We start from the raw sequence: 23,871 nt of genomic DNA, 5'->3' as shown, positions 1-23,871 counted from the left end.
CATACTTTTCATCTTACAAAGGTTTCTATACGCTGACAAGTGTGATATTTAGCAGCCTTCACCTTTTACCTAGAGAGCAGCAAAGCAGCCACATCTACTAACTACAAAAAAGGTGTAAACTCGCATGACTGCCCCCTGCAGGGCACAAGCCACACTGCAGGGGTCACCTTAGAATTGGCTCTTCGAGGGCCAAGACGCAGGTCAGCTGTTCCCGTCAATTTAGCTGCAAGATCAAAGCTACAGGAAGGCGTAGAACCAGCTTCACTCAGGTCACAGATAATGAACGGGTTCCGCAATGACCCGCAATTACTTCCATCCCCCACCCGGAGTGCAGGTGATCATTTTCATGGTGGTGGACTCACCGGTTACTCTCGATCTGTTACTTTCTGGGTTGTCCATAAACCTCCAAACATTCCTCACGTCAGGCTGGTCTCTTCAGCCAAATTACAATGTAAGGGCTCCTTCACCGGTGCCCCTTGCTGCCCCTATAAGCAGCAATCAGCGGCTGATCACTTTTCAGAGGAGATAAAGCTTTGCCTCCTCACCCCGCCTGGCTTAACGCTGTAAATGCTGCACCACAACCACGTACGTCGCACTTGGCGGTGGAAACGTCCATAGAATGCAGCACGTTGCCAATTTTTTTTTCTGGCAACGTCTACAGAGAACAGCATGCAAGTGCGGCACATGTACAGGGGGGTGGGGTGGTGGAATGCACGATTTTGTTTGCATTCTGCATTGCACAAGTGTGAACGCCGCTTAATACCTATATCTAAAAATCGGTTGATGGAGGAATTTCTAGACGCGTTTCCCAGAACAGCAGTCTGCTTCTTCAGGAGGAAAAAAAAAAAAAAACAGAAAAAAAAAAAAACGCAGAGGTAAAGTATTTTGAACAGCAATGATGGTATGGGTGGCACTGTGGTTAGCACTTCCACCTGGCAGCACTAGGGGGGGGGGGGGTAGTAGGTTCAAAATGCCAACCACGGCACGATCTGCATTTGGCATGCTCTCCCTGTGCCTGCGCGGGTTTCCTCCCACACTCCAAAGGGTAGGTGAATCCTGTCTATATACACTATATTACCAAAAGTATTGGGATACCCGCATGTAAAGGCGTCCCAATACATTAATCAATGAACTTTAATGGCATTCCAGTCTTAGTCCGTAGGGTTTAATGTTGAGTTGGCCCGCCCTTTGCAGCTATAACAGCTTCACCTCTTCTGGGAAGGCCGTCCACAAGGTTTAGGAGTGTGTCTATGGGAATGTTTGACCATTCTTCCAGAAGTGCATTTGTGGGGTCAGGCACTGATGTTGGACGAGAAGGCCTGGCTCTCAGTCTCCGCTTTAATTCATACCAAAGGTGTTCTATCAGGTTGAGGTCAGGACTCTGCACAGGCCAGTCAAGTTCCCCCACCCCAAGCTCGCTCATCCATGTCTTTATGGACCTTGCTTTGTGCACTGGTGAGCAGTCATGTTGGAACAGGAAGGGGCCGTCCCCAAACTGTTCCCACAAAGTTGGGAGCATGAAATTGTCCAAAATGTCTTGGTATGCTGACGCCTTAAGAGTTCCCTTCACTGGAACTAAGGGGCCAAACCCAACCCCTGAAAGACAAACCCCCACACCGTAATCCCTATTCCCTGGCCTCCAGCTAGCTGCAGATTCCCTGACCTCCCACAGTGACCCTAATGGTGCCTCCAAGCCCCGAAAAGCCCTCAGTCCCCCCTAACTTGCTTCAGAGCTTCAAACCCCCCCCCCCAAACATGCCTGTATTTAAAGCGGCGTTCCGCCAATTTTTAAAAAAAATTTTTTTAAAGTCAGCAGCTACAAATACTGCAGCTGCTGACTTTTAAAATAAGGACACTTACCTGTCCAGGGCGCCCGCAATGTCCTCACCCGAAGCCGATCTGTCCCTTGGCTCTCGGGTGGAGGGGCCGCCAACTTCGGTAAGGGAATCGGGAAGTGTAGCCTTGCGACTTCACAGCCTGGTTCCCTACTGCGCATGCGCAAGTCGCCTCCTCACTGGTCCCTGCTGTCTTATGGGACCTGTGTGTCTCCCAGAAGACAGCGGGGTGGCGGACATGGTGTAGATACCCGCGGAGCCTGCGGCGATCTATGCCCGGAAGTGGGAGAAAATATCTGGGTTATACAGGTATCTGCTCCTCCCTCCCCCCCTGAAAGGCGCCAAACGTGACACCGAAGAGGGGGAGGAATCTGATCAGCAGAAGTTCAATTTTTGGGTGGAACTCCACTTTAACCAATTCCCTTTTGTACCACCTCCACCTCCCTATAGATTGCAAGCTCCATGCAGGGCTCTCCTTCTCCTTCTGTATTGCAATTGTACTGTCCCCCCTTATATTGTGAAGAGCTGTGTACACTGTTGGCGTTATAAAAATCCTGAATAATAATAATAATAATAATCCTCCTACAGGTCACCTATACATCCCCTTTAACTGCAAGACCACCTTCACTCACCTGAGCGGCATGGGGCACCCCAACGTTGCATGAGCAGCCCCCCCCCCCCCCCTTACAGGCAGGACCAACTTTTTCCTAAGCAGCCAACCACCCATGGGGTACCCCGATGCCACCTGGGAAGCCAGCAATGTATGGTGCATCCAAAACGCATTTGGGCAGCTGAATCTTACAAGGTGCTCCGTTGGTTCCAAGGAAGCCCTCCCCCTACAGGGCACCTCAACACAGCCAGCCCTCCCCCTACAGGACACCCCCCCACTACCCCGCCATTATTATGACACAGGACCCCCTCCCCAACACTACCCCCCTTTATGACACAGGACCCCCACCCCCCATTATTATGACACAGTACCCCCCCCCCATTATTGAGACACAGGACCCCCTCCCCCACCCATTATTATGACACAGGACCCCCCTCCCCCACACTACCCCCTCCCCCATTATTATGACACAGGACCGCCTCCCCCACACTACCCCCCCATTATTATGACACAGGGTCCCCTCCCCCACTATTATGACACAGAACCCCCCTCCCCCACACTACCCCCCCATTATTATGACACAGAACCCCCTCCCCCATTATTATTACACAGGACCCCCCTCGGTGGTCTCACCTTGATGGTATCCAGAGGGTGTCCGGCGAACACCAGGCACACCCCGCCGAACCCTCCGGCGAAGAAGTTCTTCAGCGGGCTGATGGCTTGCGGCGTGTCAGACATGGTGAGGCGGAGAGGGGTCGGTGCGCCCGGGAATGACAGCCGCTCTCTCCCCGGACAAGGTTTACCCGGCTGACCTTTACCCTACTTACTACACTACCCCAGCTGACCAATCACCGCACAGGCTGACACAAAACACCTAACCAATCACCAGCGCCGCCACCAATTGTTTCCGCCCTCATTTTCCGAGTGATTGTCAAATCCACCTATCACTGTACTCATCTCCTCTAAACCTCGCCTATCTGGAGTAAAATGTCCGTGTTCTCATCACTAGAGTATAAGTCACATGTATTCTTAGGGTCCCGCACACTGGAGACATTTTTGTGTAGTCCACAACTTTCCGTGCCCCAGCCATTCATTATGTAGTATACGGGCTTGTTTCCTGGACAGGTGGAGCTCTGGTGACCACATGACATGGATCTGTGTGCTAATTGGCTGTCTTTATATTTCAATAATCATTCCATTCACACTGATCAGATAGATAGATCAGGGTAGGCAACCCTTAGTGCACAGTGCGACAGAAAATGCTTTCAAAGAAATTGAGAGTGACGATTTTATAACAAAAAAATTTCTACTTCACACTTCTCAATCACAAAAATATTTTTTTTAGAACATAAATGCTGTAAACTTCTAGAATAGTGGTGAGAAATCAACATCCTGCACCTTCACACCTCTCATCTGCCCCACCGCTGTACCCCCTTTCTCATCTGCCCCACAATGTACCCCCTTTCTCATCTGCCCCACCAATGTACCCACTTTCTCATCTGCCCAACCAATTTACCCCCTTTCCCATCTGCCCCACCAATTTACCCCCTTTCTCATCTGCCCCACCAACATACCCCTTTTCTCATCTGCCCCACCAATGTACCCCCTTTCTCATCTGCCCCACCAATGTACCCCCTTTTTCATCTGCCCCACCAATTTACCCCCTTTCCCATCTGCCCCACCAATTTACCCCCTTTCCCATCTGCCCCACCAATTTACCCCCTTTCTCATCGGCCCCACCAACATACCCCTTTTCTCATCTGCCCCACCAATGTACCCCTTTTCTCATCTGCCCCACCAATGTACCCCCTTTCTCATCTGCCCCACCAATGTACCCCTTTCTCATCTGCCCCACCAATGTACCCCCTTTTCTCATCTGCCCCACCAATGTACCCCCTTTCCCATCTGTCCCACCAATGTACCCCCTTTCTCATCTGCCCCACCAATGTACCCCCTTTTCTCATCTGCCCCACCAATGTATCCATGTTCTCATCTGTCCCACCAATGTACCCCCTTTCTCATCTGCCCCACCAATGTACCCCCTTTCTCATCTGCCCCACCAATGTTCCCTCTTTCTCATCTGTCCCACCAATGTACCCCCTTTTCTCATCTGTCCCACCGCTGTACCCCCTTTCTCATCTGTCCCACCAATGTACCCCCTTTCTCATCTGCCCCACCAATGTACCCCCTTTTCTCATCTGCCTCACCAATGTACCCCCTTTCTCATCTGCCCCACCAATGTACCCACTTTCTCATCTGCCCCACCAATGTACCCATTTTCTCATCTGCCCCACCAATGTACCCCCTTTCTCATCTGCCCCACCAATGTTCCCTCTTTCTCATCTGTCCCACCAATGTACCCCCTCTTCTCATCTGTCCCACCGCTGTACCCCCTTTCTCATCTGTCCCATCAATGTACCCCCTTTCTCATCTGCCCCACCAATGTACCCCCTTTCTCATCTGCCCCACCAATGTACCCACTTTCTCATCTGCCCCACCAATGTACCCATTTTCTCATCTGCCCCACCAATGTACCCCCTTTCTCATCTGCCCCACCAATGTACCCTCTTTCTCATCTGCCCCACCAATGTACCCTCTTTCTCATCTGTCCCACCAATGTACCCTCTTTCTCATCTGTCCCACCAATGTACCCCCTTTTCTCATCTGTCCCACCAATGTACCCCCTTTTCTCATCTACCCCACCAATGTATCCCCTTTCTTGCCCCACCAATGTTCCCCCTTTCTCATCTGCTCCACCGCGGTACCCCTATGCTTTTCTGTCTCACCGTTGATCCATCTTCTCAACTGTCCTAACACTGAACTTATCTGGTCATCTGCCCCACCATTGTAACCCTCTTTCTCATCTGCCCCACCACTGTACCTTCTACACATCTGCCCCACCTCTGTACCCCCTGCTCTTCTGCCCCAACAATGCCCTTCCTTTCACATCTGTTCCAACACTGTACCCCCTCTTTCTCTTCTGTCCCACCACTGAACCCCTTTCTCATCCCTCCCACCACTGTACCACCCGCACATCTGCACCGCCACTGTAACCCCTCTGCTCATCTGCCCCATCAATGTACCCCCTTTCTCATCTTCCCCACCACTGTACCTCCCTGCACATCTGCTCCACCGCCGTATCTCCATGCTCTTCTGTCTCACTACTGAATCACCCTCTCATCTGTCCTAACACTGAATCCCTCTCGCATTCCAGTCCACATGCTTGTATGTGATGTATGTGATGTATGGGATGTATAGGATGTATAGGATGTATGGGATGTATGTGATGTATGGGATGTATAGGATGTATGGGATGTATGTGATGTATGTGATGTATGGGATGTATAGGATGTATAGGATGTATGGGATGTATGTGATGTATAGGATGTATGGGATGTATGGGATGTATGTGATGTATAGGATGTATAGGATGTATGGGATGTATGTGATGTATGGGATCTGTGTGATGTATAGGATGTATGTGATGTATAGGATGTATGGGATGTATGGGATGTATGTGATGTATGGGATGTATGTGATGTATGGGATGTGTTTGATGTATAGGATGTATGTGATGTATAGGATGTATGTGATGTATGGGATGTATGTGATGTATAGGATGTATGGGATGTATAGGATGTATTAATTGTATGGGATGTATGTGATGTATGTGATGTATGGGGTGTATGGGATGTATGTGATTTATGGGATGGGGGGCACTGATCTGTTTGGTCACTGCTGGGAGGGAAAGGGAGCTGCTCAGTCAGTTGTTGGAAGGGGATCTGAGCTACTGATCACTGGGGAGCTGTGGAGTCACTGCAGGGAGGAGGTGCAGGATGAGCTGAGGAGTCACTGTTGGGAGGGGGAGCTGAGCTGCTGAATCACTGCTGGAAAGGGGGAACTGCTGGAACACGCAGAGGTGTAGGCCCCAGTGGAACACAAAACTTGGAAGAGTGCCGAAGCTCAAAATATAATTATTGTGTAAATTCATGAAATAATAAAGTTCTCAAAAAAAAAGTATAAATAAATAACAATTTTATCAAAAATAATAATAATAAATTGTCTTTGTGCTTTCTTCTAGTTGCTTAATCACACCATAAAACATGTTTTGTATAAACGTTCCCTTCAAGGATGATACATTTTACTTCCTGAGTTATTTAACCCCTTCAGTACTGGGCACTTTTACCCCCTACCTGCCCCCGGTCCATTTTCAGCTTTCAGCGCTGTCGCACTTTAATGTTCTGTTCCCATTAGTGCGATGCGAGAACCCTGCGAATCCAGTGCAGGTTCCCGCATCGCACCCGGCTCGCAGGCAGTTCACACTGCCGTATGCAAACTGCTGGGGGTGTCAATACAAAGTTAATGACACCCCAAGATCGGTTCGCAGATCTCAGTGCGAACTGTCAATTCGGACAAAAATCTGATCGCAGTGGCTGTGAACATCCATGCGATCCGATTCTGGTGCAGACAAAAAATAAATAAATGGCCCCGTGTGAGTTTGGTCCGATTGCGATGCAAATTCAGCTGTACTATCTGTATGGCTGAAATCACATCGCACATGTGATCTGCACTGCAGTGCAACACTATATCCATATGAAAGTTTTATTATTTTTTCCCACAAATAGAGCTTTCCTTTGGTGGTATTTAATCACTGCTGGGGTTTTTATTTTTGTAAAAAAAAAAAAAAGACAGATTAAAAAAAAAAAAAGGTTTTTATTCCTCCGATACACCGCATCACCAATCACAGTAAAGAGCCTATCACAGTGATGGCAAACCTTGGCACCCCAGATGTTTTGGAACTACATTTCCCATGATGCTCATGCCCCCTGCATCGTAGTTGAGCATCATGGGAAATGTAGTTCCAAAACATCGGGGGGGAGGGGCCATGGTTCGCCATCACTGGCCTATCACGTGGGCTCTTTACCATGTGATTAGCTGTGTCCAATCGCGGTTGATCACAGCGTTACTCGCAAGTTCCAGCTATTGGCTTTCCTCTATTCACGCTGACAGGGTGTAGAGTAGAAAGGAGAACCAATAAGCAGCTTTCCAAACATGTGGGGGGATCTGCGCTGATAATCAGTTTTGCTCCTTTTGGGATAAAGGTTTTACATGCATAAATAAAAGCTTATCATTGTAAGTACCCCTGTCAGTGTTATAGGGTTTGTCTCATCCCTCTAACTGCTACTTCTGCAGGACAGATTGACCTTTTGGGAGAACAACAGACTTACTGGCTGGATCACCAGATGAAAATAAATGAAAGAAAAGCCTAAAAAAAAAAAAAGAAAACGAATGCAGCCCCCACATCTTTGCAAAGCTGCAATATAATAAATGTTTGTTTTTGGGTTTAATGCGGCTTTGAAGTGACAGATGTATTGTATATTGGTAATGATTTGCTATCAATGCAAAGGGCAACCAATAGCGTTGTCTGTAATGGCCAGGCACCAATACTTTATAATGTAACCTAGAGTAGTAAAGTGGCTTCTGATTGGTCAGTTTTGAAATGTCAGGTAAGCTCAGCAGTGCAGCCAACTGTCAGTTCAGTGGAGACAGAGACATGTCACGGACGGGCACAGCGGCACCTCCAGGCCTGGCCATGGATTGGGATTTTGGGGCTCTATCCGCCTGTCCCAATACTGACACCCTGGAACGGACAATTAGACGAATGGCCTGGACCACATTCCATGAGCTGCGACTGGAGGACGAATTCTGTGATGTCACCATAAAGGTGGATGATGCTGAGTTCAGAGCCCATAAGATCATTCTCTCTGTATGCAGCCTTTATTTTAGGTAAGTGTAGATAAATCATTACTGGCACAAAAACTAATCAATCTGCTACAACCTAGTCCAAGAACTGCAGCCAACATTAGTACTCAATGGGAATTGACCTCCATGGTCTAATGGCCTCCCATCGCCTTCCCCTGTCTGGTGACAGTTGGCCTCCACTGGTCAAGAAACAGTTTTGCTTCAATGGCTGTTGGGCATGGCCTAGCCATAAGGTCAGGGAGGATTAGGCCCCAGAAACTAAGTGAAGCTAAACCAGAGGGCAAATTAGAGACTTTTCTGGCCAATAAAGGTGAATGTAGGATCTGCATTCAACACTCCCAGACTGGAGCGGAAGGCTTGCTGAAATCTCATGCATTGCTTTGTACACTTCTCCTCTATGAAGCTCCTCAGTTTGGCATTCCTATGCCTTATCCCAACTTTTGAATCAGCATTTCATCCAAAAACATCCAAAAACATTAATACAACCTTCCACTGGCAGTGTTTATCAATGCCAAGCAATAGTATAACATTTTGGGGCTGCGCTTCGATCTGTTTGGCTGTTTTTAGGATTTCTGGTTGCATTCGTTTTTACATTAGGCTAAAAATCTCTCTTTCCTCACTGTCTTTCCTCAGTCTTCTAAGCCGAGTGACACTGGGGATTATTCAGCCGAGAAGACTGACATCTTGTGGCTTACAAGAGGTACTGCAGAGGCTGGGCAAATGATTGCACCATGTTAAAATGGTTCATGCAACATGGGCTCAGTCCCCCATTCAAAGCTGAGTGTGATCATAGCCATGTGATTTATTCTTAATATTATTATACACTTCCTTTTTTTTTTCCTTCATTTCTGTGCCGTATTAATATTAAAATATTAATAAAAAAATGATTTAAATAATTTAAAAAAAGCAAAAAATCGAAATAATATTATACACACAAGTGCCATCCTCCAAACCTATCAGAAGGTCCATGCCTCTGCACGATCCTGGGTCTGGGAGTAAAGAATGCAAGAGTATGTTCATTGCACCCATGATGCACTGATTGCGAATGCAACGCTCTGCAAGACTTAAATGCAAAAATGTATTAAATGTACTTTTTTTTCTACATTTTATTACTCCCCGATGGCTGTATGCAAATCTGCAGCCTCACAGAAATGGGTCTTTATCCGTGGGGCCACATATATGCGCCAATCGCAGCGCACTCCCAGCACAGAGACCAGGCTGAGTTACACCGGGGATTATTGAACCCAGAAGACTGACATCTTGTGGCTTACAAGAGGTACTACAGAGGCTGGCCAAATGATTGCAATGAGTACCACGTTCAAATGGTTCATGCAACATGGGCTCAATTTTTCCCCATTCAAACCTGAGTGTGAGCATAGCCATGTGATTTATTATTAATAACACAAGTTTTACGCTGTGTGGGTATCTTTGACTTGGAGATTGTAAACCTTTTACTTCTTAAACAATAAAAACTTCTTATACAGAAAAAAAAAGTATTATACAAGATTTATATAAACATCTAGAGGCCTCTCTTGCTTGTTTGTTCTCATTTTCAAAACTAGAGGAGAAAAATCACACATTTTTGGCGCCATAGATTGTTAAGTGATAGCGCCTGATAAACAAATAAAAACACACCTTGTTTAAGCGTTCCCATTATAGCTTATAGAGCCGAAAACATACATTTCTGTTTCAAAGAGCCATGAAAATCACTGCTTTATGCCCCATTGGCCAGCTGCACGTCCAGAACAGCTGGTGCATACCTCCCAACTGTCCCTGATTTCAAGGGACTGTCCCTGATTTGGAGCAATGTCCCTCTTTCCCCCCTCATTTGCCCCTCATTTTGGTCTGATCTGTATAATTTTATATAAAATGCACTTTTTATCTTTCAAAAAGTGTTTCCCAGCCCTAAACCTTCCATCCTAATTCTAAATTGCTGCATTTGTAAATTTTAAAAGCCAATATAAAGGAATATTAGTGGTTAAAAAAAGGACTTGTGGATTTAATTAACCTTTTTATTTTTTTTGGTTACGTCCCCTTTTAAGTGGCGTGACAGGGGGCGTGTCCTATGCCTACATACATTTTCTAGTAGGTGTCCCTCATTCTCATCTCAAAACGTTGAGAGGTATGCTGGTGTATGGCGCATCTGACCAATGGGGGCGCAAAGCAATGGTTTGCATGGCTCCGCCTGCTTGTCCTGAAATGAGGAATAATTATTTTATTTTTGGGATATGTGATAGAATGAGATACATGAATAGCTACTGTGCCGTGCAATGATTCAGTTGGAGGGCTTTTTGATGGCTTTAGTCCCTTCTCAACACAAGTTGTATGGCTACTGTATACAGTCTTGTTGGGTTCCAAGCCCTACTCCATAGAAGCCATGGTTTCCTTTTACTACTCTGATGGCCAAATAGCCTTCAATAGCTTCTTGGCTAGGATCTTGGGCTTGGGAACCCCATGGTGTGAAAAGACACATGGCCACATCACTTGCTTTTTTTCTGCACAGCTCTTCTATAGGCTAGGATTTTTCGCTAAACGAAGGCAATTCTTACTACCGGGCTGCAAGGCCTAGCCAGCGCACCTGTATCCACACTATTTATTTTATGTATTTTTCTCTACTGTTGTCACTTTGCACTTTTATGTATGTTTCTTTCACTTGGATGAAGGGTGTGGGCCTCAAAAAACACAGTCACTACCAGCGCTCATAGACCCTCCAAGGTCTGGAGTAACAGATGTCAGATAAAATGGTGGTGTGAGAGGTGCTGTATTTATTGGAGTATAACACTCACTTTTTCACCATGAAAATTGGGTGCAAATAGCGTGTGTTATACGCCAATACTTCAATTTTAGCTGCCTCGGAGGGGTCAGGGCGGGGGGGAGGGACGAGCGCCGTTAGATTACATACAGTGAGAATCTCCTGTTTACTTGGCAGCCTCTGTAATAGGAAGTCCCGTGTCCTGGGCCGCCATTAGACCCCTGTTCTGTTTATCATAGGAGATTCTCACTGTATGTAATCTGTCAGCGCTCATCCCACCCCCCCCCCCCCCCTCCTGTCCCCTCTAGGCTGTAGATGAGCATTGATCTGGCTGCACTGATGGCAATGGTGAGGCTGCTCCATTGATGGCAATGGTGAGGTTGCTGTATTGATGGCAATGGTGAGGTTGCTGCATTGATGGCAATGGTGAGGCTGCTCCATTGATGGCAATGGTGAGGCTGCTCCATTGATGGAAATGGTGAAGTTTCTGCATTGATGGCAATGGTGAGGCTGCATTGATGTGGACTGATGAGGCTGCATTGATGACCCCTGTGAGGCTGCAGATAGGCATTGAGCAGGCTGCATTTATGGCAATGGTGCGGCTGCAGATGGGCACTGACCCTTATTTTGCTTCAAAGTTAATTATTTAAAATGTAAGGTTTTTTTTTCCTGAAACTTCCTTCTTAAATTGAATGTGCGTGCTATACGCCTGTGCGTGTTATATGCCGATAAATACAGTATATATGGTATCCAAAACTGGGTGGATGCTGCCTTCCTCAGATGAGGTAATCCAAAAGGAGCTACAAGAAAAACAGAAATGGAAGGCGCGCACACCTAGTGCATTACCAAAGATAATTTAATAGTAAAAATGTTTTATATAAAAGTGGGTACTCACAAAATGCAACGGACAAAAGGCCATAAAAACAATGCATGTATAGGGAATTGATTCCTCTTAATGGATTTTAAAGGGAAAACGACTACTCTTGTATTTTGCTAAAGTAAACAATGTTTATTGTAGATTGTTGTTATTTGTGTTTTTTTGTGTAGGTAAACAAGACCTACATTACAAAGAAGGAAAGGGAAGATAGGTACATATAAAATATACGGGATGCAATGATCACAAACATGGAATACAAAATCAAAGATACACAGTTATATATACCGACGCGTTTCTAATATTGACTCTTCTTCAGGGAATACAGATCAGCATATCAACATATATCATGTAATGTATCTTGAAACCATCATGTATAGTTGCATCCAAAATAAAAAGAAAGGAAAAACCCTTTGTACAGAGGGCAAAGGGATAAGCAAGGTCACTGCTCTGCACTCAACGCCTAGCCTGGAGTCAGCAGGTCCGGTCCCTCAGCCAGTCCCCAGAAGTCTATTCCTCAACAGAGGGCACCAAAAAATTCCCCAAAAGGTAGTGGGTATCCAGAGAGCAAACCGCAGATGGCTGCTGTGGAAGATAGATGGTCGAAAGTGGTACAAAGTACAGTAAGGATAACAGAGTGTGCTTTGCTTCAAGTGGTGTCGTGCCGGGGTGAGGGGGGGGGGGGCGCAGAGATGCCACAATGCCAAGGTCTTGCCAGGTGGCCAAAAGAAAGCCAGAGGTGACACTAAGGATGTCCTTGTGTGCTTGTGGTGGGTGGTGGGCGCTGAGCTAGCCCATGCCAGGAGGCATGAGCTGCCCGGCAAAGGGAGGTATGTCACAATATGGAGGCCTAGGATATAGGCTCCAAAATGCACTGTTGCAAGCCTGAAGTGGTTTCTCCAAAAGGAAAATCAAATCCAGTCACCAAACAAAGAGCAAACGACCAGCCAGTGTCAACAGGACTAAAAACAATGCATTGACATGCACAGAACACGGGGTACAGCTAATGTGTTTTGGGGGTGCAACCCCTTCCTCAGAGCTAGCTCAGCTCTGAGGACGGGGGTGCCCCTGAGAACGCGCAAGCTGTACCCCGTGTTCTGTGCATGTCCATGCATTGTTTTTATGGCCTTTTGTCAGTACCCACTTTTATATAAAACATTTTTATTATTAAATTGTATGTTTACAATGCGCATACAACATTCACTTTACCTGGGCTACCATCAACTGCAGACCTATGTGTAGCATTTGTGCTTCTGCAAATCCCCCCCCCCAAAAAAACAACATATTAAATGATAAAAAACTTTATTTTAATAAAAGAAGTCTAACATGAATTCTTTCTCCTCCTCCCAGGGCTCTGTTATCTGGAAGATGGACAGAAAATAACGTGTACCATATACCCGGAATATCCCCAGACATAATGACCTTGGTCCTCCAGTATATTTACACCAATGCAGTATACATCAATTTTGATAACGCACAAGCATTGTTAATGGCTGCAGAGCAGTTCAACATCCTGGGTCTACAATGGCGATGCTCAGATTTCCTCATTGGCCAGCTATGTCCTGAGAACTGCATTGGCATTGGCAGGTTCTCCAGACAGGTTCATTGCCCCAAGCTGCATGAGAAGAGCCATGCGTACATTCGTCACCACTTTCACGAAATAGCATCGACCTCCAAGGAGCTTCTGGATCTGTCCCTAACAGAGTTTGAGGATCTTATTACCAAAGACGATCTTGTTGTTAAAAGGGAGGAATTCGTCTTTGAAGCCGTCATCAAATGGATTGAGCACAACCCCAACGATCGTAGGCAATACATCACCACCCTACTGCCTAAGGTAAGGTGGGGAACTCCATTTACTCATTGGGGTTGGTTTACTTAAACTGAAGAGAGCAAAATCTGGTGAAGTTTTACATGGTGTCCAATCAGCTTCTAACTTCAGCTTGTTCAAAAACCTGGAAGCTGATTGGTTTCTTTGCAGAGCTGCACCGGTTTTAGCAATCAAGCCCAAGGTAATGTGGCTTCACAGCCGGGCACCCACTGCGCATGCGCTAGCGGCGCCGCGTGTCGTGATTGGCCCCGCAGTCAACTGGGACCTGTCATGTATCCCAGATGACTGACAGGAGGGAGGGGGCAGAGCTGAGCCCTTCCTGCGCCGAGGGGAAGTGATGTCACCAGCCCAGGCACTGAAGGAGGCAGACTGCAAGGGACCCCCTAGCAACAGGCATTTAGAGGTGAGTTAAAAAAAATATATATATATTTTTAAGAATTTTAATCATTTTTTTTTGTGTGTGTGGAACACCACTTTAAGGACCAGATGGATTTACCCACTTAATGACCAGGCCATTTTATGCGATACAGCACTGCGTTGTTTTAACTGACAATTGCGTGGCCATGCGATGCTGTACCCAAACACAATTGATGTTGTTTTTTTCCCACAAATAGAGCTTTCTTTTGGTGGTATTTGATCACCTCTGCGATTTTTATTTTTTTGCGCTATAACCAAAAAGCCTGACATTTTTGCTATGATAATTACCCTACCCCCCCCCCCCCCCCCCCCAAAAAAAAACAAATTTCTTCATCAGTTTAGGCCATTATGTATTCTTCTACATATTTTTGGTAAAACAAATCGCAATAAGCGCATATTGATTGGTTTGCACAAAAGCTATAGTGTCTACAAAATAGGGCAAAGATTTATGGCATTTTTATTATTATTATTATTATTTTTTTTTTGTACTAGTAGTGGTGGTGATCTGCGATTTTTAGATGGACTGTGATATTGCGGTGGATAGATCGGGCACTTTTGACACTTTTTTGGGACCACTGACATTACAGAGATCAGAGATAAAAATAGCCACTGATTACTGTATAAATGACACTGGCAGGAAAGGGGTTAACACTAGGAGCGATGAAGGGGTCAAGTGTATTCTAGGGAGGTGTTCCTAACTGTGGGGGGAGGAGACTGACTGGGAGTACAGAGAGATCACTATTCCTGATCACTAGGAACAGACAATCTCACTGATCTCTACTGTCAGAACTCTACTTTGTTTACAATGGCATGGCAATTCGTTCTGCCTCTCTGGTTAGATGGTTAGATCATTTTTGTTTCTCTATAGCAGCCTTTCTCAACCTTTTCAATAAAGAGGAACCCTTGAAATAGTTCTTCAGTCTCGGGGGAACCCCTGCTAAAAATTAGAAATCTACAACTCATCATACAATAGTGTGATGGTCAGTGGGAAGAACGGTCCTTACACTTGTGGTTATTGGGAAGAATTACCTCCTTACAGATAGCTAAAAAGATCAATGGTGTCGGTGGGAACTTATCTGAGAGGCAGAAATTGCCCAATGCTGAAGGAACCCCTACAACCTCTGGAGGAACCCTAGGATTCCAAGGAAACCCTGGTTGAGAATCACTGCTCTATAGGCTCCCTGACCATAGCCAACATTTCCTGGATTTCTGCCAACTCCAACCAGTATGTAGGCAGGGGCAAGCTGCAGTACATCCTTCAACCTGTATAGATCTTCAAGTTGGCTGGAGTCCAATGGGGAGGAAATGTCTCCTATGCCATCTTACTAGGGAGGATGGTGATCTTATTAGATACTGAAGATTAGGGTGGCCATCTTGACAAAGGTCCCTATTAGTTTAAAGGGACAACCATTGACCCCACCCACACTGAGGCAGTAAGGTAGGAAGAGAGCTCCACTGCTTAGGAAAAGCACAGGTGCAGATGTATGGAGAGGTTCCGGAAGAACAAGGACACGTAGGTTTCCTTTTCAGGGTGCCTTCTTTGCACCGGTCCTGGACAGACTACCTCTGACCATTATGTACCTTAGAGGCCTAGTAGAACCCAGTATCATTGAATCTTACCACCACCCCTCCAATGAAGCACTCCTCTGGTACTGCGAAATTATAAATGGAATTAATTTAATATAAACACCACTGAGTAAAACCCTACTTCCTTACCAGTATTCTTTGAATAAGGAAACTGTATATTTCACAGCTTATGTGGTGTCAAAATTGTATTGGACTTTTGTACCTCAATGATTGGCTATTGAGTTTTGTTGACCTCTACAACATGAAGACACCTTTTTCTCTTCTTCTTCAGGTTCGAATGGCTTTGATGCGCACCAGGTATTTGATTAACAAGGTGATGACTAACATCCACATACAGCACAACAAAGAATGTGTGAATATTGTCATCGGTGTACTGAAAACAAAGTATAACTTAAACGCAAATGGATCCTCCTGGTCAGATTTCATGAACCCATTGACAAGGCCACGCCTGCCAAGTGCAATTCTACTCGCCATTGGCGGCTGGAGCTCCAGTGACCCTACCAACGCCATGGAGGCCTACGACTGCAGAGTTGATCGCTGGGTTGACATCACCCATGATATGGAAAGCCCCAGGGCCTACCATGGAACGGCATACCTAAATGGTTTTATGTACGTGGTTGGAGGGTTTAACGGCATGGATTTTTTCAATAGCGTAAGACGGTTTGACCCAGTCAGGAAGATCTGGCAGCAAGTGGCTCCAATGAATGATAAGCGCTGCTATGTCAGCACGGCAGTCCTGCAAAACCGGCTCTACGCCATGGGCGGGTTTGATGGCCACATTCGCCTGAAATCTGCAGAATGTTATGACCCAGAAACCAATCAATGGAATCTTATAGCTCCAATGAATGAAATAAGAAGCGATGCAAAAGCCACCACCCTCAATAGCAAGGTAAGATATAGACACCCACTTAAAAACCAAATGGTCTTACACACACCTAGATTCTAGAGCTGCAGCCTCCATCGCTTTCTTCAGCATTCAACACTTCTGTGAGCGTCGGATTCCTTTGTCCGCTGTAGCTTGAAGTGTTTCCATCCCCTGACCACTGGGCCACTACAAGACTCAGCAATGACATGGGGGTCAGAGGTCATTCCTTCTTCCAGGTCAGGGACCTACTAAGCAGTGAAGAAAGGATGGGTTTCTTTTCTTTCTTTTTTTTTTTGTAATTCCTTTATTTATAGAATTATTATACACCAAACAGACAAGAAAATTACCAGTATAAGCAGAATAATTGGTATTGTCCAGGTTTCCTTTAAGGTGATTGCAAAGGTACAGTTAAAAAAAAAAAAAAAACCTGTTATACTTACCTGCTTTGTACGATCCCACCACTGGCACTTCTGACTCCTCCCCCCACCCCCGTCGAGTGCCCCCATAGCAAGCCGCCTTGCTATGGGGGCACTCATGCGTGCTTACTCCCAAGCCTATGGCCCCACAGAGGCGGGCTCGGCCCCGCCTCTCGCTCCTTCGTCACTGGCTGAGATTGACAGCAGAGGGGGCAGCTCCCGCTGCTGTAGCTGAGCCAATGAGGAAGGAGAGAGCCTCAGCTCTCATGCACATTGCTGGATCGAGATCAGGCTCAGGTATGTATTTAAAGGGGGCTGTGTGGGGGGGAGCTGCATGCAGAATGTTTTCTACCTTGTAAAAAAACCTTCTGCCTTTACAATCACTTTAAGTAAGCAGCAATGGAGGTAACACACTGGGGTTTTTCAGCTGTCATTCAGCTATATCAGGCTTCTGGTGTGTTACTGTATTGTTATGGCCTATTCACGCCTGTGCGTTTCCCCCAATGCCATGTCTATCAAAAACAAAGAGTTTAATATCATTCTTATTATGTTTTTACAGATCTATATATGTGGCGGATTCAGTGGAGAAGAATTCCACTTTACAGCAGAAGTCTACAACCCAGATACAGACCAATGGAGCATGATCGCCCCGATGCGGAGCCGACGCAGTGGTGTCGGTGTCATCGCCTATGGAGATCTGGTCTATGCAGTATGTGCAATAATTACTTTCTACCCAAATGAGATTGAATGAGAAACATAGTTTGCAGCATATGTCTGGTGAAACCGATGTCAGAAGAACTGGAAATTAGAGGATATCTGATAGGAGTACTAATCCTTCCCCACTCCATCCAAAACTAGGAAAAAAGGCTTTGACTTGAAATTAATTTTAAAGGATAAGTTCACCTTTTGGTAAAAAAAATAATAAATACGCATATTTTTGCAGGAGAGAAATGTGCATTTATTATTTTTTGACTGAGGAGCCTGGAAAGCATTGGACCTGTCATCAGTGGATCGGGGGTGCAATGGCAGACTCCTGCAGACAAGCTTTTCCTGCAGCTTTTCAGGGCTTGTGAATGGACTATGAGGCCACTCATCAGCGACCTCACAGTCCATTCAGAACTACAAGACATCACCCACAAAGCCTGACAGTACTTGTAGTTCACGTATCGTTTAAAGCCCAACTCTGACTCAAAAAAGAAAAAAAAATTACTTGTTCAGCCTAAGGGATAGAGCAAGGGGCTGCATTACCTACCCGACTCTTCACTCCACCACTGCTATTTTGTCCCTGAAGCTTGAGATTTGTGCATCATCACATACAATGCAGGGCTAATAACCCTGCATTGTACATTGTGGAGGCAGGAGCATGGGCGTCTGCAGGTAGGGGCAAGGGGGGTCAAGTGCCCCTCCCCTGGAATCAGGGATCGGATCTTAAATTCAGTACAGTTGCTTCGCTATCAGGGTGCGGGCAGCATGCACCCTGGTGCCACCTGCCAGTGGGGTGACACCATCAAGGTGCTGTCAAGCCCCCCATCAGTGTAGTCTGACTTTGGGCTCTTTTCCCTGCTCAGTACAGCAGGGAACTTGCAGTGCTGTGACGGGAGAAAGGCAAGCTGTGGGCTATCAGAGGCTTCTCCCACTCTCCCCACTTTCTCCTGTCAGGGAAAAGAGAGGGCGGCTCTCACCAGGTTCCCCGCCCAGGTTCCTTCCCGCTCTGTTCCTTCCCTATTCGCCATAACTGAGGGCCAATCAAAGGAGACTGGGAGAGGGGATCATCGTGGGACATGTAGTCCCAAAGATTGGCGCCCCCATTTTCCACAGGGAGGAGGCTACAGCTCGATCAAGAGAGATATTGACAGACTGCAGCCTGGAAAAAAGAGTAGGGAGAGAGTGCTACAGGACAAAGAATGAGAAGTGTGCTGGGCGGAAGCCAGAGAGAGAGCCACACTGCCCAGCGCCACCAGAGAGAGAGCCACTCTGCCCAGCGCCACCAGAGAGAGAGCCACTCTGCCCAGCACCACCACAGAGAGAGCCACGCTGCCCAGCACCACCAGAGAGAGAAAGACTGAGCCACTACCAGGGTACAGACATGCTACACTACTGACTAGAGTCTCCCCCAGGGAACCCAGAGTGAGCGATCGTCCAGCCGGAGGGATCACTGCTGTAGTTTCGCTGGGTCTGGTAAAAGGGCTTGTTGGCCATTATCCATTACTTATCCTATGGAATGTACTACGTCTGCTGTCTCTGACCATGATAATGTGATAATGACCTTGTCGAAAAGGGGCGTTGCATGGGTGACCCCAAAATGATGCCCCCCCCTGAAAAAAATCTGCGGACGCCCATGGGCAGGAGTCTGACCACAGCTGGAAATAGCCTACCTAGGTGGCTATAACAGACCAAGGTAGCTTGCTGGAGCAAGGAATAATATGTCTCACCACTAGACTTAGGATGGCCATAGATTATGCTAAAATCACTCAAAATCACTCGAATGTGTCCTTGCGGAGCTGTTGTTTTCTCCCGGCGGGGAGCCGTCCCTGTTGGGAGAACACAATCGAGTGGATTTACTAAAACTGCAAAGTACAAAATCTGGTGGAGCTCTGCATGTTAGCCAATCAGCTTGTATCTTCAGTTTGCTCAATTAAGCTTTGACAAAAAAAAATAAACTGGAAGCTGATTGGTTTCTATTCACAGCTGCACCAGATTTTACACCCTCCAGTTTTAGTAAATCAACCCCAATTATTATTGCTTGCAGCTATATTCGCTGGCAATAATTGCATGCTAGAAATCAGATTATTTGTGTGTGGGGGGGGGGGGGAGGGGCACTGCATTTTTGTTTTACCCGGAGTTGGCCTTTAGGAGCAGACTCTTCTAGATACTTGCTTTTACTCTTATTTGCCTGTGACCTGCTTTTCCTTGACTCCATAGCTAAGTTCCAACAATTCCCATGCCCAAATCCATTGAGAATGCCCTTACTGACCACGGAGCCTATGTCACTGGGAAATGGAATGGACACTCTCCAAGGCTTAGCCATGACGTTGTGGCTAAGCCTTGGATATTGTCCATTCCATTGTTCAGTGAGGCAGCCTTAGCAGTCAGTAATAGTATTTTCATTGGATATGGGCATGGCAGTTGGTGGAGTTTAGTTATGAAGTCAAGAAAAGTCAATAAGGCCAACAAAAAGTAAATGCTAGAATCTAGAAGAGTATACTCTTAAAGCCCAACTCTAAGAACAATAAAAAAAAAAAATACAGTGGGCCCTTCCACACTGCAAGGGTTACATGCTATATTCAGACATAGTCCTTCATGTTAAGGTGACCTTTAAGACCATACCCATCATCCTTGTGAAACCTGTTTGCCACATGAAGTAAAACACGGTAACACGTGTTGTCTCTCACAGGTCGGAGGATCTAATGCAGGCGGCAGACTGCGCAGTGCCGAGGCCTATAACCCAGCCAACAACATCTGGACCGAGATCGCCTCCATGTTCAGCCCACGCAGCAACTTCGGGATTGAAGTACTGGAGGATCTCCTTTATGTGATTGGAGGATTCAACGGTTTCGAAACAACCTTTGAAGCAGAGTACTATGACAGGAAGACCGATGAGTGGTACGGCGTCCACAACATGAACATCCATCGCAGCGCCCTGGACTGCTGCATTTTGCCCGGCCTCCCGAACGTCCGGGATTACGCCGCTAGTCGAGACACATTCTACAGAGAGGGAGAAAGGCGGGCATTATCCGACAGCTCTTTATAAGTGTAACGGAATGAAGTGACTCCTTAAAGCACATCAATATAAACTGTAGTTGGGAATAAATTAGAAAACGGAACTCAAATGTTACTGTTAGGGGAGGGGCTAGGACGGTGAAGGCACTCGGGCTCTATAGCGATTTGAGGAGCTGATCGAGATTTTGGATGTGCGGCTCAATGTTGCATTTTAAATTCATGTCCGTTTTAGTGTGGTGCGCTAGAAGCACCCACATATTTATTGTGAGTACCCTGTACATTTTAATAAACGCATGTTAAAGTGTTTTAAACAACTCAAGCACTATTGGAGTCTTTTTCTATGCAATTACTCCACTGCTGACATACTGAGGAGGAGATCTTGGGAGAAGTTTAGGAGCCATATCTGTGTTGGATATCTCACTGAGTCCTGGGGGGGCTCACAGGCATTGTCTGACCCTGCTTAGTTTGGGGGGTCGCACTCCCAGAGGTGAGCCTATACCCATGGGGGGGGGGGGGGGTCACAAGTGAGGTGATTCGTTGGTGGTCTAGAGGTTTTACATAGGATTTCAATATTTTTATTTGTTCATCAATCAACATCCATTTGTGGAATTCAGTCAATAAGTCCCACTTTTTTTGTTTCTTTGTGGTCCACCCAAGGGTGGAACACAATTTTTGACTGCAGCAAACACAGCAATTCATTTTTTGTACAGGAGATAGATTTTGGGCACGTATCAATTTAATTATACACAAATATATTTATTGCGCCGGTGGCTCACATATTTCACATTTGTGGAATTTTCACTTTTTTTTAATATGGACTTTTCTGCACATTATTGAATGGACATTTAATTATGCACTTTATGTGTTTTTTGATTCAATGATTTTTGATATTCGTTTATATTTCGCGATTCAGCGCTGCACTCTTAGCCCTTGTACACACGGTCGGAGAATCCGTCGGAATGTGTCCTATCGGACCGTGTTGTCGGATAATCCGACTGTGTGTGGTATGCATCGGACTGTTTCCGTCGGAATATCCGTCGGACCAAATTTTCCAACTTGCTGGAAATATTTTCCGACAAACTGGTCCGATAGGACATACTCCGATCATGTGTAGAGAATTCCAATCGGACAAAGTGCCACGCATGCTGAGATCAAATTCCTACATCAAAGCTATTGGCTACTAGCCTGAACGTAGTCCCATCGTAATGAAATTACGTCATCGCGTTCTGAAAGATCAGATTTTTCGATAACTTTGTCCGACCGTGTGTATGCAACAGTTTCGGACAAGATCCGACGGACAAAATCCGACGGATTTGGTTGTCGGAATCTCCGACCGTGTGTACAAGGGCTTATGCCGCCCACACACGATCTGAATTCCGGACAGAAAAAGACAGATGAGAGCTTTTCATCGGAAAATGTGACCGTGTGTATGCTCCATCGGAATTTAGCTGTCCGAAATTTCCACCAGCCAAAAATTGATAGCATGTTCTCAATTTTCCAGTCGGAAAAACTTTCTATCGGTAATTCCGATCGTGTGTATGCAATTCCGACACGCCAAAAATCACGCATGCTCAGATTCAACTACGAGACGGAAGCTATTGGCTACTGGCTATTGAACTTCCTTTTTCTAGTCACGTCGTATGTGTTGTACGTCAAAGCGTTATAAATTATTGGTATTTGATGTGACCGTGTGTAGGCAAGACAGCTTGAGCCGAATTCCGTCGGAATTCCGTCGGGAAAACCATCAGGGCTTTTTCCGACGAGAATTCCGATCGTGTGTACGCGGCATTATATATTGATTTTTATGCATATGGGGATGTGATCAGTGCTAGCAGCTGGTCTTTTGAATACCTTTCACACACACACCGGGGGTTATTTACTAAAGGAAAATCCACTTTGCACTGCAAGTGCACTTGGAAGTAAACTTGCTGTAGATCCGAGGTAGAGGATGCAAGGAAAATAAAAAAACAGCATTTTAGCTTGCACTTGATTGGATGATAAAATCAGCAGAGCTTCCCCTCATTTCAGATCTACCCCTTAGATTTAGAGCAACTGCACTTCCAAATGCACTTGCAATGCAAATTGGATTTGCCTTTCATAAATAACCCCCGCTGTGTTTCTAGTACATACATAATTCATTTTGTTATTTGGGTAGCAAGACTCTATCACATATACAGTAAAACCTTGGATTGCGAGCATAATTCGTTCCGGAAACATGCTTGTAAGCCAAAGCACCCGAATATCAAAGTGAATTTCCCCATAAGAGATAATGGAAACTCAGATGATTCGTTCCACAACCGTTTATTCATATGTCCTTCAGTTTACAGTGCATATAAAAAGATTATAGCAATGTGATCAGGTTTTGTAACCATAAAAATTCCATTTACAAATGGAAGCCTCCAGAAGGGGATTGGAAGCAAAATCCATCAGGAGCTCCAGAGTATAAAAGAGAAGAGGGGCGCTTCTAAGTGTAGCAATATGTTTACATTTAATGAAGGTATAACATTTAGCAACTCACGTGGTCGATGATTAAAACAGGCACCTCTAAGCCCTTGTACACACGGTCGGAGAATCCGTCGGAATGTGTCCTATCGGACCATGTTGTCGGATAATCCGACTGTGTGTGGTATGCATCGGACTGATTCCTTCGGAATATCCGTCGGACCCAATTTTCCAACATGTTGGAAATAATTCCCGACCAACTGGTTCAATCGGACATACTCCGATCATGTGTAGAGAATTTTGATCGGACCAAGTGCCACGCATGCTTAGATCAAATTCCTACATCATAGATATTGGCTACTAGCCTGAATGTAGTCCCATCGTAACGAAATTACGTCATCACGTTCTGAATGATCGGATTTTTCGACAACTTAGTCCGACCGTGTGTATGCAACAGTTTCGGACAAGATCCGACGGACAAAATCCGACGGACAAAATCCAACGGATTTGGTTGTTGAAATCTCCGACCGTGTGTACAGGGGCTAAGTATGCAGGCATCCGGGGTAAAGCTGTCCACATAGACCGTCCTCCGCAGCGCCGGCTCTCACCGCTGTCAGTCTGCAATCGTGACTGGGAAGACTACCCTGCAGTAGAGCGGTCTGAAAGCGAGGCTTCAAGCGCTCATGGAGCACAGCATGGAAGGGATGACGTCGATGGCGGTGTGGGGGATGGTCTACGTGGACAGCTTTACCCCGGATGCCT

General features: G+C 46.0%; 2 protein-coding genes across 2 annotated transcripts in view; one reads left to right on the top strand and one right to left on the bottom strand.

Annotated features, from left to right (window-relative positions):
- SLC25A20 (solute carrier family 25 member 20) overlaps window positions 1-3,283 on the bottom strand; it is a 38,923-nt gene extending 35,640 nt beyond the window's left edge. The window contains exon 1 of the mRNA XM_077451686.1: window positions 3,079-3,283. Within this exon, the coding sequence (XP_077307812.1) occupies window positions 3,079-3,183 (105 nt within the window). The 5' untranslated portion in view covers window positions 3,184-3,283. The remainder of the gene's footprint in view (window positions 1-3,078) is intronic.
- Window positions 3,284-7,945: 4,662 nt separating this feature from the next.
- Window positions 7,946-20,935, top strand: LOC143926958 (kelch-like protein 10). The gene is made up of 5 exons (XM_077450985.1): window positions 7,946-8,232; window positions 13,185-13,668; window positions 15,938-16,555; window positions 17,507-17,656; window positions 20,342-20,935. Exons 1-5 carry the CDS (start codon window positions 7,946-7,948, stop codon window positions 20,696-20,698), a joined length of 1,896 nt encoding a protein of 631 aa, XP_077307111.1. The 3' UTR covers window positions 20,699-20,935.
- The last annotated feature ends 2,936 nt before the right edge of the window (window positions 20,936-23,871 follow it).

Source organism: Lithobates pipiens, unplaced genomic scaffold (assembly GCF_037356315.1).
Source record: "Lithobates pipiens isolate NorthernLeopardFrog02 unplaced genomic scaffold, aLitPip1_a1.2 Scaffold_23, whole genome shotgun sequence".
Classification (NCBI taxonomy): domain Eukaryota; kingdom Metazoa; phylum Chordata; class Amphibia; order Anura; family Ranidae; genus Lithobates; species Lithobates pipiens.
This window is presented reverse-complemented; position numbering and strand designations above follow the sequence as displayed.

Coding starts and splice junctions, on each gene's coding strand:
- LOC143926958 (XM_077450985.1), top strand. CDS start 7,946: ATGTCAGGTAAGCTCAGCAGTGCAGCCAACTGTCAGTTCAGTGGAGAC. Junction 8,233..13,184: donor GTATGCAGCCTTTATTTTAG/GTAAGTGTAGAT, acceptor TCCTCCTCCCAG/GGCTCTGTTATCTGGAAGAT. Junction 17,657..20,341: donor ATGGAGATCTGGTCTATGCA/GTATGTGCAATA, acceptor TGTCTCTCACAG/GTCGGAGGATCTAATGCAGG.